This window comes from Cyphellophora attinorum, assembly GCF_001299255.1.
Source record: "Cyphellophora attinorum strain CBS 131958 chromosome Unknown Contig7, whole genome shotgun sequence".
In the NCBI taxonomy this organism is placed as follows: domain Eukaryota; kingdom Fungi; phylum Ascomycota; class Eurotiomycetes; order Chaetothyriales; family Cyphellophoraceae; genus Cyphellophora; species Cyphellophora attinorum.
The window spans coordinates 586,773-599,802 of NW_017253235.1; the positions used below are offsets into that span (position 1 = coordinate 586,773).

The 13,030-nt window shown below is 54.2% G+C and overlaps 5 protein-coding genes across 5 annotated transcripts; 3 read left to right on the forward strand and 2 right to left on the reverse strand.

Moving 5' to 3' along the window:
* Nucleotides 1-1,916: 1,916 nt before the first annotated feature.
* Nucleotides 1,917-2,561, forward strand: AB675_9696 (uncharacterized protein; the record flags this gene model as incomplete). The annotated part of the gene is made up of 3 exons (XM_018150254.1): nucleotides 1,917-2,103; nucleotides 2,159-2,416; nucleotides 2,479-2,561. 3 exons carry the CDS (start codon nucleotides 1,917-1,919, stop codon nucleotides 2,559-2,561), a joined length of 528 nt encoding a protein of 175 aa, XP_018002267.1.
* A 1,576-nt stretch (nucleotides 2,562-4,137) lies between these two features.
* Nucleotides 4,138-5,169, forward strand: AB675_9697 (AB hydrolase superfamily protein B1A11.02; the record flags this gene model as incomplete). Its single annotated transcript, XM_018150255.1, has 1 exon — nucleotides 4,138-5,169. The coding sequence occupies one exon, from the start codon at nucleotides 4,138-4,140 to the stop codon at nucleotides 5,167-5,169; it is 1,032 nt and encodes a 343-aa protein (XP_018002566.1).
* A 667-nt stretch (nucleotides 5,170-5,836) lies between these two features.
* Nucleotides 5,837-10,320, reverse strand: AB675_9698 (Cytoplasmic dynein 1 light intermediate chain 2; the record flags this gene model as incomplete). Its single annotated transcript, XM_018150256.1, has 3 exons — nucleotides 5,837-7,615; nucleotides 8,672-9,702; nucleotides 9,756-10,320. 3 exons carry the CDS (start codon nucleotides 10,318-10,320, stop codon nucleotides 5,837-5,839), a joined length of 3,375 nt encoding a protein of 1,124 aa, XP_018002533.1.
* Nucleotides 10,321-10,646: 326 nt separating this feature from the next.
* AB675_9699 (U2 snRNP component ist3) lies at nucleotides 10,647-11,591 on the forward strand (the record flags this gene model as incomplete). Its single annotated transcript, XM_018150257.1, has 1 exon — nucleotides 10,647-11,591. The coding sequence occupies one exon, from the start codon at nucleotides 10,647-10,649 to the stop codon at nucleotides 11,589-11,591; it is 945 nt and encodes a 314-aa protein (XP_018002334.1).
* A 578-nt stretch (nucleotides 11,592-12,169) lies between these two features.
* AB675_9700 (uncharacterized protein) lies at nucleotides 12,170-12,946 on the reverse strand (the record flags this gene model as incomplete). The annotated part of the gene is made up of 1 exon (XM_018150260.1): nucleotides 12,170-12,946. The coding sequence occupies one exon, from the start codon at nucleotides 12,944-12,946 to the stop codon at nucleotides 12,170-12,172; it is 777 nt and encodes a 258-aa protein (XP_018002562.1).
* Between the last annotated feature and the right edge of the window lie 84 nt (nucleotides 12,947-13,030).

The following is a 13,030-nucleotide window of genomic DNA, read 5'->3' on the forward strand; positions in this document are numbered from 1 at the left end:
CTCTCAAACCGAAGCACAGCTGTGCGTCATTAGACGGCGGCTCTGATCCTGTCAGGCGTCTTCACGACTACTCGATACAATGAAGACAACAACACAGGTCGGCACGTCTACAGATCCCAGATGGTGTTATGCCAAGCTCTCGTTTCGAACATATATCTCTGCCTACCTGCCTGCTCGATTATCGACCGGTCAAATTGAACAGTCAGGACAGAAATGTCTTCGATCATTTTCGGCCAGCGATAAGTCTGCCTCCCTCTCCTTATACCTTGCGAGCTGTGGCTGCATCGGCTGCACTGCGGTTTGATCATGGATGAGGGCAATCGCGATCAATATGGCCCCAATCTGCTCACCGCTGCGAGTTCGATGGGTCGGCGCAAATCTCTAGCCACTTTGCAAAGTGCTTGCAAAGTCGAATTTGTGTGACTATCAATGCAATAGGAACAATCAGCGGTAGGACATTCGAAAACTTGTGACCTTCCAGCAGATGCAAGGCTTCCATTGTCCGAGTACAACTTCAAGCGTGATTTTGCGGACTTGCTACGACATTCAGATATAAAGTGACTATCTGAAATACATGCTTCGCATCAACGACCATGTCACGCAAACAGCAACGGTCCAGAGGTTTGCCAAAACTTGTCTAGTTGGGCCTTTCTCTGCTCGCAGAGTCAACGGGGAGCATCTCCAAGCCTCGCCATTCAAGTCACAGTACGTTTTTGTCCGTGTTGCGGCTGTCCTCGGAGCAGAGCTTTGTGTGATCCGGTGCCGTTCAATTCCGCCACTCACCACGATCGTTAAGCTGCGCCAGCTTCTGCTCGCGGGTTAGACAGCATTACAAGGTATGCTCAAAGCACTCTTTCAATCTTTGCTAACAGAGCAGGCATTACCAAAAGAACATGGCTGCAGGACTGTCTCTCCTGCTGGCCCAGCAAGGCGAGAGATTCAATTCGCGACATCACAAGCACTTGAGCCGGTCTGGAGAGAGATCCAAAGACTGGCCGAGCTGTTGATCTCCAAATCTGCCACAGGCGACAAGTAAGGTGTCACGAACCATTCCTCATTGCTAGGTTACTCAAACTCCGCACGTGCATAATCGATCTTTCGTACGCCTTACACTGCTCAGAATGACTGCTGGTCAATATTGCCCCTGCACACTCGCACACTCATCCCTCCTTGTCACCCCTGCCAAGATGGACAGTTGTCCGCGCCTGCAGCGGCTCACCCGTTCTCATACTGCATGCCACTATTCTGCTCCATGCCACAACGCATCTAGACGCCGTGGTCCACCCTGGGTCTCGATCAGTGCTGACACTATTTGTGACGGGTCAGACCTCTTCGGTATCTCAGAGAGCTCGAGGTCCGCAATGGCATGGTGGCACATCGAAGCGGACAGACTTTAACATAGTCGGGCAAAGCCTGCTCTGACATACATCTGAAGATTTGTAGGCTCCCTCAAGTCACCACTCCTATTTCCCATTCATTTACCCATGCCGCCTGCGAATCTGTTGCCTACGCAATGTCTGCATCAAGTCCTCAGAGTGGTGACGGCTGCGAAGGAGGGGTCCTTACGATGAACGTCAAGGTCCAGAACACGCCACAACAGCTTGACCAGTAGCTCGTTGTCGCACCCGCAACGGGACTTCATATCTCTGGCCCTCCATCAAGGCGTTCACGCTCTCTAAGTCACCTTCTGCGACGCCCTGACAGGTCCGAAGGGAGATTGACTGCGACTCTGGAGGTCTAGACTCCGCATATGCTACAGCTCTCAGACAATGATGGGAGCTCGAGTGTCTGTCTCAGCAACTATTTAACCACCTTCATGCCTCGACGATTTTCCATCATTCGACAAAGCAAGACCTTCCAGCAACAAACAACCACTTCGACCAACCTCGAAAATCTATCTCCAGATTTCGCCCGAAATGCATGCTCTATCTCTCAGCGTGGCAATCGCTACCGTCTATGCAGCCGCAGTCCTTGCTGTTCCTCTAGACGCACCAGTGCCAGTACCGACTCTTCCAGTCGATCCTTCCGTCGCTGTCAAGATGGCGACTGATGACAACACGAAGTTCTGGGCACAGTGTGTGGCGCCGTACGTTAATGACTTCAGTACGTATGCCTTTAGAAATCCACCTTTGTTGGGATCCACATCTTAACTTTGCAGGTAAACTTGCCACAATCACCGTTGTGGCCAACCTTAACGAGCAAAGCATCAAGCTTACCGAAGGTGTCGATGCTATCAAAGCGTGTGCTGTGGCCTATCAGGCAGATCTCCAGAAGGACCTCGATTGGGGCACCACCAACGGGATGAATCTGAAGGATGAGACTGTCCAAAAGCTCAAGGCTCTGATTGACGCTACCGGTCGGGAGGTCACGGCTACCTTCGATAAGATCTCAACATGTGCCAATACCATCGCGAGCAGTGAGTCATTCATTGACGTCCAGATGCGCTTTACTGCTTTAGAGCACGACTGACTACAGCAGATGTTGGAGCAGCTAACGCTGCCACTATCAACCTCTGGAGGACCACGGCTATGACAGTCCTCCGCCCTGTTTTTCACCCTTGATGGATACTGCCAACAGTTATGCTTGTGTTGCTAAATGTGATGACTGTGGCACGGGTCGACTTCCATGTGATCAATTGAAGGACAGCATGAAAAAATTCAAGGACGCTTGCGCTGCTTGAGAGCCGTCAGGTATGACGAAACAGCTCGCGCGTTGGGTGTTGATTCTGGAAAAGCTAGGGGCCCTTCGGGGTGGGTGTGGCAGTGCGTTCTCAAGGAATGGAAAGCACATGATGGACCAAGTCTGGCTGGAGCATTCGTTATGACTTTGATGAGAGCAGTCGTTACCGGGAAGCATATCAGATAGTGAGATTTCTTATGTCAAGTCGACTTGCACCAATTGAAAATCGCATCCTATACTCCGTGTCTTGACATCAACAGACTCTACGGCACCGACGCCTCTTCTTCGCCCTACGGAGTATGCATACCACCAGACCTTGCCCCAACTTCTCCTATCACTACCACGGAGACTATAAACATGGCAGGACACCACACACCTCTACGAATCCAGCACAACCCGACCCTTTTCCCCATCCCTACCCCAAGTCCCAATCCCCCCTTTCACAACAGCCGTCCTCATAATCTACATGCTAGGCGACCTTCTTGAGCCCGGCGCTACCTGATCCCTTCCGCAGCGCTTTCACGAACACCGATATCGAATTCATCCTCCGCAACCACGGGATCAAGTATTTGATCATCTGTGGCGTTACAACGGATATTCTTGCGTGACGAGAACTATGACAGAGGTAATAATTGGGGATTTGAGTGCTTGTTGGTGAAGATGCGTGTGCGGCGGGCACCGAGGAGGGGCATAGGTAGAGTGTGGAGAGTGTCAAGGTCGAGGGCGGGATTTCTGGGTGCGTTGGGGAAGAGGGATTCGTGGGAGCTGTTGAGGCGGTAGGAAGCCTCACCCAGGACATCATTCATGTCTTGCTCAGCTAGGCCGGTCTGTGACAGCCTCCGTCAGTGTAGATGAGACCTTCATTCGGACGCTGGCAGAGTTTTGTTGACGACAGGTCTTCGTTTCGACAATCCTCTCTGCCAAAGACCAGGATCAGAGCAGATGTCCTCCTGGGCTCAATTATTATGCCTTTATCGTCCGCGAACCTACCCGGACCCGTCGCGCAGCATGGCTAGCTCTGCATTTTGATGAAATGATGGGAAGGCATTTCCTGAAACTGATGCCGTTAAGCAGTATGTGCGCACGGCAAGAGTAATCTCAGATGCTGACCTACAGTCATGGTCACTGCAGTCGTCGAGCGACCGAGGCGCTCGTATCCATCTGCCGCCATCCTCGTATCGCGTACATGCAGATCTACGGAGGACACCCGGCGAATCACTGCAGGGCCCCTGGCTTTTATCAGTAAACGCACGCAATCAGCGTGGGCAGCTCCCACGAGATCTGGCCGGGATACCCCCACCTCGATCTATATCAAGAGTGACCTCACTCTCGCCAGAAACTACATCCTCTCGACCGGAATCACTACTGAACGCCACCAGCAAATTGACAATTGCACTCCGCTGTGTAAGGTGGACAACAGCATACACACCTCGCGGCATACTCAAGACTACCACCACCATGGCGTTCCTCGATATCGACCCCTCCGTCTTCGACCCAGCCAGCATAACTGAAGAGACCAAGAAATTCAACAAGGCCGCCGTAGACATGATGATCGGCGCGCCCAAGTGGTACGAAGTCGGCGCACCGAAGTATCGCGCCATGCGAGCCGCTGGCGAGACCCCACTCCCCGCAGCCACCTACCTCGACACCGCCGAGGACATCGACATTCCCTCCCGTGACGCCAATCGCTCTATTCCCTGCCGCGTCCTCCGGCCCCAGAGCACATCCAAGCCCATCGCCGGCGTCTTCCTCCATATACACGGCGGCGGCTGGGTTCTGCAAGACCAGCGATCCCAAGACCCACCCCTTCAGCAACTCGCCAACAGCACCAACCTCCTCTTCCTAAGTGTCGGTTACCGGCTTGCGCCAGAGGACCCCTTCCCTGCTGGACCTAATGACTGCTATGACGTCGCCGAGCACCTCGTCCGCCACTCGACCGAACAATTCGGTGCCCCACTGTGCTTCACGGGTGGCGAGTCGGCGGGTGGGCACTTGGCCATGCTTGTCGCGCTGCATTTATTGCAGCACGAGTCCTCAGAGTTGAATTCCTTCCGGTTCAAAGGACTGCTGTTGCATTTCGGCTGCTTTACCTTCTCCTGGCTACCTCATATGCACAATTGGCGGCAAGAGGGACCTTGTCTTGTGCTTGATAAGGATTTGATGGAGCACTACCGCGACGCATTTTTACCCAATTGGACACAGGCCACGTTAGAAGACCCAAAGGTGAGCCCCATATACGCAGATCTTGAGAGTTTGCGGGGCAAATTGCCACCAGCGCTGTACACGTGCGGTACAGAGGATCCGCTGCTGGACGACACGATCTTCATGAGTGCGAAGTGGAGAGCTGCGGGGGCGGAGGCGGTGGTGAAGATTGTGCCGGGGGTGCCGCATGGGTTCATCTTCTTCCCGAGGGACAACAAGGGAGCGAGGGCGGAGGAGGGGATGGCGGCGGTGGAGGCGTTCATTGCGAGGCATCTGGAGGGGCGGTAGTTGATTGGCAGCATGGAGACAATAATGGCACTGGCCAAGCAATCGGAGAGACGGAGAGGGGCGAGCTTGCGATAGTAGTCTGAGAAGATGGGAATAGACTTGATGATGGTGGGCAGCGACTGGAGACACGGTTATATTGCTTCCATCAGGCAAGGCAGAATTCGTACTCAGGTGAACAACGCATTACTTCGCATTTCAATCGCTCGGCGAGCGAGATCTCAGCTCTAGAATCCACCAAACACAATCAATGCAACTACACAGACACGAAGCAACCTATCCCCTCCTCGATAAGCCAAAAATGAAAAAGCAAAAGACAACCAACCACTCACCAAGTACAGTCAGAGAACCATACTCCACGCCTAGTTAAAGTACACTCCGTTGTCAGCGAAGGGTTTCTGCGAACTCGTTCCTATCAATTTGTGCTTGATTGTCGAGGCAAAATTGTTGTTCTCTAAAATATATACCTTGTGTTTTAAGTGACTTGCCTAGCAACTGGACAATTGCGGGTATGGCGAGGCTGGAGTAATGGACGAGGGTCTTGGCAGTGAGAGGAATAACATCTGAAATCTTAATGCTGAGAATCGTGTAGGCACATACCGACATCACGGCTTCAAATCGTAGACAACGCTCGCACTCCACACCGCCCCCTTGACCTCCTGGACCCAGCTCAGCCCTCCCGATCGTCATCCATCCCGCCTTCCAACGTCCACCCCTCAATTCCCCTCCGCCGCACCATCGCGTCCTCCCCTTCCTCGTCATCTACTCGAACCACCAGCCCGCTCTTCAACCTCTCCACTTCCTCCTGACTCAGCCCAATCATCCCGGTCAAATATGCCTCTACGCCGCCCCATTCCCCATCCACGACTTGCGTGAGGAATCGACGGATGTTGCCAGCGCGACTACCGCATATCCGAGCTGCTTCTGCGCGGGTGAGGACGTCTGTTTGTGCGCCGGCGACGCCGCCTGCTGTTGTTGGGGGCGCGGGGGCAACCTTGTCGGGGCTGCCGTTTGCTGTTGGGGCACTCTTCTCTTTGTCATCGTCCAGATACCCTTCTTTGAAGGTGGCAGCTTGTGGCTCAGAAGATGGCTCCTGCTGCTGTTGCTGCTGCTCGACAGGCTTGCCCGACCCACCACTGCCCATTCCAGACTTGCTGATCCGATCGATGAAGATCCTCCGCCAGCTCCCCAACCCAGGCTCCGTAATGGCGTACTCCCAAGCGATGTCCTCCATATCGACGCCGCAAAGATAGAGGATGAGGGCGGCGAGGACGCCTGTGCGGTCTTTGCCAGCCGTGCAGTGGAAGATGAGGCCGCCGTTGGTGCGGATCGGGTCCCCTCCGTCGTCTTCTGGCTGTTGGAGTTGCTGTTGGGGTTGAGGCGATAACGTCGATGTAGGTGGTGTCGCTGTGCCTGAGGATCTACCGTTGAGGGAGAGCTTCGACGGGTCTGGGCTCGGGAACCGCTCATGATGATCCAGTATCCCATTCAGATCAGCGTACGCTGACACCGGTCTGATCTGCGACCTTCCAGGTCGTTCAGGCCGACGTCGTGCCGCGCCATCTGCCGCCACTTTGGCCTCCACTTCCTTCTCTCGCTGCTCCTCTGCATCGATTGCTCGTATCGTCTGCCTCAAAATCTTGGCATAACTCCCACCCGTCGCGGCAAAAGTACCAATATCCCGATACGCACTCACGAACCCCTCACTATACGACAGGTCCTTCTCGCCGTCCCCTTTGCCGTCCAGTGGCGCCGTGTACCATTTGAGTTTCTTGGCTAATGCAACCGGCCCATAGTCCTCACTCTGATACACCGGCGTGAAATGCCTCGTTATCCCCGGAACCTCAATCCATCCCTCGCCCGCCTTGAGAAACGGCGTCTCGGCGTCTGGCTCCGGCGCACTCAATTTCTTCAGCTCCGGCTCAGACCTCAAATCGAAGATGTCGGTTACACCCAAATGATCCAGCACCATCAGGCCCTGCGTAGAGAGCTGTGTAGGGTGCGCGCACCGGAACAGAATATTCCGACGGATCTGGAAGCGTGGGGCAGTGCCGGTGGTGTTGATGATGGAGGTATTGTGCAGCTGGGCGGGTGGCGGGCAGGCGTAGCCGCCGAGGTCGCGGAAGTTGGGGATGCCGGGGACGAATATGAAGGGTGGGGTGGGGAGGTTTGCAGGCATAGAAGAGACAAAGTCCTTGGGTGGGAGAGTGCCATGCTCAGGACGGATTGGCGTTGTGGGGGGAGGTTGGCCGAGGGGTCGATTGTGGACTGTTTGATGGGGGAGGCGGGGGTGATGAACGTTGAGGGGGGTGTTGAGGCCATGGCTGGGCGCTGAAAAGCTGGCGGGTAGGGGAGCTCCTTGATTGCTTACGGCTTTGTGCTTGATCAACTGCTGCAGCGGGAAAAGAAATCGACCATAAGTAATCCGTCGATGCTCGGGTTGCCGTTCCTGGTGTTGATCTTAGATCAGCGTGACTGACTATGGGCCGCTAGCAGTCGAGTCAAGGACGACCAGTGGTATTCACACCAAGCGTGTCCTGGCAGTCTTGGAGATATCACAGGTCGGTGACAATGGTCTTGCTCTTACAATTCAGGAGGTCTCCTTGAGGCGGAATGACTTCTAAAGGGGGAGGCAGTGTTTTCCAATGAATGTGGGGGAAGAATGGGGACCTCGGCCCCGGCTGCCCTGAATTTGACTTGAAAAGTCAAAGAATCAACGCGTCAATCACGTCTGAGAAGCTTGTCACGCGTTCGAGGTTCCCTGCACAAAATGAAGAAGAACATCTGGCTCGCTTGGGAAGCTGGGAGTAGCAGACACAGTGATGGATTCGGTGGTATGCGGCGAGACAGCACTTCCCCGTGACCCTCATAAGGCCGCTCCGGGCTTTGATTATGGTTGGCGCGATGGAACGCTTGAAGTGCTTCCGTGACTCTTCAATCAACCCATGAATGGCATCCGTCGAAGTCAATGCTCCCGGGCAGTGACTAGTCCTGGACCATGCCAGGTGCAACGAGCAGTGAATGTTCCTCGACCGGTTCAGGTTTATACTTTGTGCAGAGGTATAAACATCTGCCTTCATCTCGACTTCTGCAAGGTTCTTCTTTCCACATACGCCGCCATGAGTAAGCTACTTGTCATGCTTTGAGAGCACTCGCTGCTGCCTAGTAGGATGAGGAACTTCAATCTCTTCTCAATAGTACATTTGAGGAGAGAAGACCAGCCCACCGACACTGTCATCATCTCTGAAGTTTCAGATCGATCCTGGAGCCGACAGGGCAGCCGCTGCTTTGAGTGCCGACGGCAAAGCATGCGCGGACGTCTTGCTAGGACGGATCAAAATGCTGGCGATTATCTTCTGGTCACGGGGCACTGCTCGACTCAGCGAAGCCTCACACAGACATCACAACCCCCTACTATGCACGCACTTCATCATTGCTCCAGGCGTCGCAATAATTTCCAATGTCATCGTGCGGGCGCAGGACTGCCCGTTCTAGAAGGACTCACGCCGCCATCTCTATTGCCAGCAGGAGTCCTCCTGTCCTTTTTGATCAGATTCTGAAAGAACGCACTCATCGCCTCATTACTCGCCTTGCCTTCTTCGCCAGCCCCACTTGCAGCAGCACCTGTCCTCCGAGTTGGTGTACTCACGCCACTGCCTGTTGCTGTTGCCCTGCTGACCGGTGTCTGCTGGACAGGAGCGTCGTCGACAGCCGCAGCCGCAGCCGCCGCGTTGCGCTCTGCTTCCCGCTCTTTGAGTCGTCGGGTTGCTTCCTCGGCGTCGAAGTCAATACCGTTGACATTGATCTGATACGGGCCGATCTGGTCTGCCATGCGGCCGGCGTCTGAGGATGAGGTGATGCTCGAGGTGCCTGTCGTTGCAATGCGTCGACTGGTGGTTGATGAGGCCGCTTTTCGCGCCGCTTTCTCATCGTCTGCTTTGAGTGACTCCAATATGGTCAGCTGTGAGGCCAGGAATTCCTGGACGGTGGCTAAGGGTGTTTCGTCCTCTTGTGTGGTGCTTTGCTGGGTAGCTGTGGCTGCTAGCGGTTGTGGTAGAGTGGACTCGTAGACACTGACTGCAGTGTCTGTCTCCGTGGTCGGCTGACTCGAATCGAGGTTGGGTTCGTCTTCTGGAGAGGTCTGTATCTCAACAGTCCAAGCTTCGCTTATGGCCTCGAGATCTGTGCCCTCACGAAGCGGTCTGATCTTGCCCCATGAATCCCAATTCGGCGGTATGAGGATTTTCTCTCGTTCAATGTAGTTCGGCTTGGCCACTTCTCGCTTCAGTAACGAGTGTATACTTAGGCTCGAGTGTAGCAGTGTTCTGACGTTATTGGGATCGAAAGTGGCAGTATAGACCAGTGAGGCACCGTGCTTCAGCAGAACACAGCGTAGCCATTGTGTGAGGAAGTCAAAGTGCTCGTCGTGCCAGCCCAGATCCCGTTCGAGTCGTTCGCTCTTTTCCGACTGTATGCATACTACTGACAGCGGCACGCCGAGTGCTTCGTCCCACTCTCCTGGTCCTTGGAGGACGCCTGTGCTTTGTCGGCTCCCTCAGTTGCCGCTTGCGTGAGAGGTGCATCTGGACCGACTCGCTTCTCCTTCCAGTCGTTGATGTTCTCTTCCAGGGCGATCTTGGTTTCATCATCTAAGGAGGCTATTACTCTGCGCAGTAAACGAATCCATTGCCGTAGCTGCCTCGCCCACCTGAATGGATCCGACCAGTCCAGCAGTATTGTGACAAGTGTTTCTTTGGCTGTCTGTGGGGCGAAGAGTGGTTTCAGGAGTGGTGCAAATGCCGCCGATGGATTAGAGAGCATGTATATGTTGAGTCGCGCAAGTACATCTTCCTGATCAGCGTCCAGCACATTGTGGTATGTATAGCCCAAGGCGTATCTGTTGGATATTGGTGCCTTACGGCTTTGTTGTCTGTCGTTGAATCGTATTCGAGAGGGCGCCGGGTTGAGATGTTCGAGAAATTCTTGCTGCTGCTCTGGACTTCCACCGAGGATCAAGAGCTGCTTCTCGGCCAGATCCTTCCCCTTGGACGCGTTGTTCAACATGGGCACCCATATCTGCTGCTTCTCACCGTCCTTGGACACAGGGCGTAGGGACTTTCGAGGAGGCGCGGAGGGGCGCACGAAGGCAGACATGACGCTGAGCGGCAATATTTGACTTCGCAGGCGAACAGTAGCAGAGTGTGCGACGTTATGTGGAGGAACGGTGGTGGCTCGCGAGTCGCGTCGAAATCAAAGAACATTTGAAGCCCCCAACTCGACGGTTGCAGGGGCCAAAATAAGCCTTGACGATCCCCAGTCTTACCTAAAATATTCTCCGCTTCTAGGCGGCTCAACTAGAAATCTCCAATTCTGCCTGCAACTTTTCTGACGTCGTTCAGATTTCCATATCACATTCCTTATATGCCCACTTCCACCCCGTTCAACCACACTCCTCACCCGCGACCGTTGCGGCTGGCGCAATGCAAGCCATCCGGCAAACCCAACTCCTCAACAAGCGCGAGCTCGAATCCGCCACTCCGCCCTCCGCCTCCTGGCACGCCGACTACCGCGACACTGCCTGGATCTACATCGGCGGCCTGCTCCCTGAACTCTCCGAGGGCGACGTGTCCATCATATTCAGCCAATTCGGCAATCCCACACACCTGAACTTGATCCGCGACAAGGAGACGGGCAAGTCGAAAGGGTTTGGGTTCTTGAAGTATGAGGACCAGCGGAGCTGTGATTTGGCGGTGGACAATTTGGGTGGAGCGGAGGTGATGGGGAGGATGTTAAGGGTGGATCATAGTCGGTATAAGAAAAAGAAGAAGAGGGATGGAGAGGATGAGGAGGATGAGGACACGTATAGGATTGAGATAAGGGAGAGGCAGCAGTTTGGTGGTGAGACGGAGGATGAGGAGACGGAGGCCGAGGACGATGGAGATCGAAAGCGGAGGAAGAGGAGGAAGTTGTTGAAGGAGGAGGTCGAGTTGCAGGAGATGTTGGCTATCGAGCCGGCGGATGGGGAGGAGCAGGATCCAATGCGCGACTTTTTGATTCGGGAGAAGAGGGAGGAGGTTGAGACAGCGAAGGCTCGTGAGAAGGAGAGGCGGAAGCACAAGCACAAGCACAAACACAGAACAGATGCGGACGGGATGGACGAAAAGTCTAAGACCAGACACCGACATCATCGTCGAGACGAGCCTCACAGTGGCGATGAACGTGATCGAAGGCGTGGTAGAGATGATGGGTATGAGTCGAAGACAGAACCCCGGCGTCGTGAGGCTTCAGACGAGGCGGATTTCGGTAAATATCCACGATCTGGCAATTCGGTCGAAAAAGATCGAGGCTCTCGCAGAGACAGGACACGTCGCGAGGACGATCGATCGAAGTCGCGATCAAGATCACGAAGCCCGAGACGCAGATGACGTGGATAGGTGCTGCCAGTACTGAGTGTCTCTCAGCCAACCTCTGTAGCACGCAGGGGAAAATGCAAAAAGGAACAAAGGCATGCCACCAACCAGGTTCGAACTGATGCCTCCCCCTGATCAGTCAAACAGCACCAATTCCGCTTCTAAGCAGGGTCGCTGGCACGACAGAGCAAATGTCTAGAACAAATGCTCGCTGTTGATTGGGAAGGGGACGTGTTAACCACTACACTATGGTGGCTTCGTAGCATCATGATTATGTGCTCCTCGTGGGAGTGCGTTTGGGGAGACATTCTGGTGCATGCCATATATGTTCGATCGCTGCATCGAACGAGGCAAGTACGTGAAGCGGCTTGGGACGTGAGAGTAAAGAGGGCAGAATGGAGAAGTGCAGCTAGTATCTTGTGGAACTGAATCAAATGAGATCTGAGCTATGCTTGGAGTATTCTTTTCCTGCCAGCGCCATGCTTCCCAATTCTGAAAGAAAGTCTGCCAATATCATGAACAATCAAGAAATGCAGGTCACAACATCAACCTCCTAAAACTGGACGGCAGAGCGTGAGTACTGCATAATCAGCTCAGGCCAACAAGTCCTTCTCTTGTGTGCGAATCCGTTCCCAACTCATGCATACAGCCTCGTCCCATTCCTCTCGAAGTCTCTGATGCGCGGCTGCGACCTCGGCCACCACGCTTGATCGTGCCCAGCGTTTCAAGAACTTATTGCAGACGGTCTCCGTCTCTTCGCGCAGGAATAGCGTCTCTCGTGGTACGCAGTCTTCGAAAGCACTTCCGACGTCCTCAACCTGGCAGATAGAGTGGACAGACAGGCCCGACGGACCGAAAATGTATCGTTCCAGCCCATGTCGAAGTGCTCTGATGGCGACATGGTGGTCTAAGGGGACTTGTAGGCTAGCGAGTCCAATGGGAACGCTGTTCTCGGTGATGTGAAAGTACTCCCAGTCTGGCGTACCCAGGAGATGGATAAGCTCACACGGCAGGTTGGCAGGGAATGGGATGTGATCGACGCATCGGACCTTCGACCCAGGTTGGGCGAAGAAGCTCAATGTTGATGGTATTCTGAAGTTGCAGAGCATCGCTTCGGCGGCGTTTGTACTGAGCCGTTCGAACAAAGGTGTCTTGAGATCTCGAGGTGGAAAGGCAGTGAAGTGGAGGTGTGTGGAGGTCACTGTGGTGAAGGCTGTTGAGAAGAGAAGAGGCTTCCAGTTGAGAACTGGAGAAGGTTGTGGATCTGACTTTTCCAATAGCGTGTCACAGTCGTCCGATAGTACCGAAGTAGCTGCTGTTGAGCATAGTGAGAAGAGCGAAGAGCGTCGTGAATCTGTTGATGTAGACATGTTTCCGAATGCTGTATGCTATCCAAGACTCCAGTGACGTTGGTCAACTCGCAACAGACAACGCCGTCCCAACGAAAGAAGCAG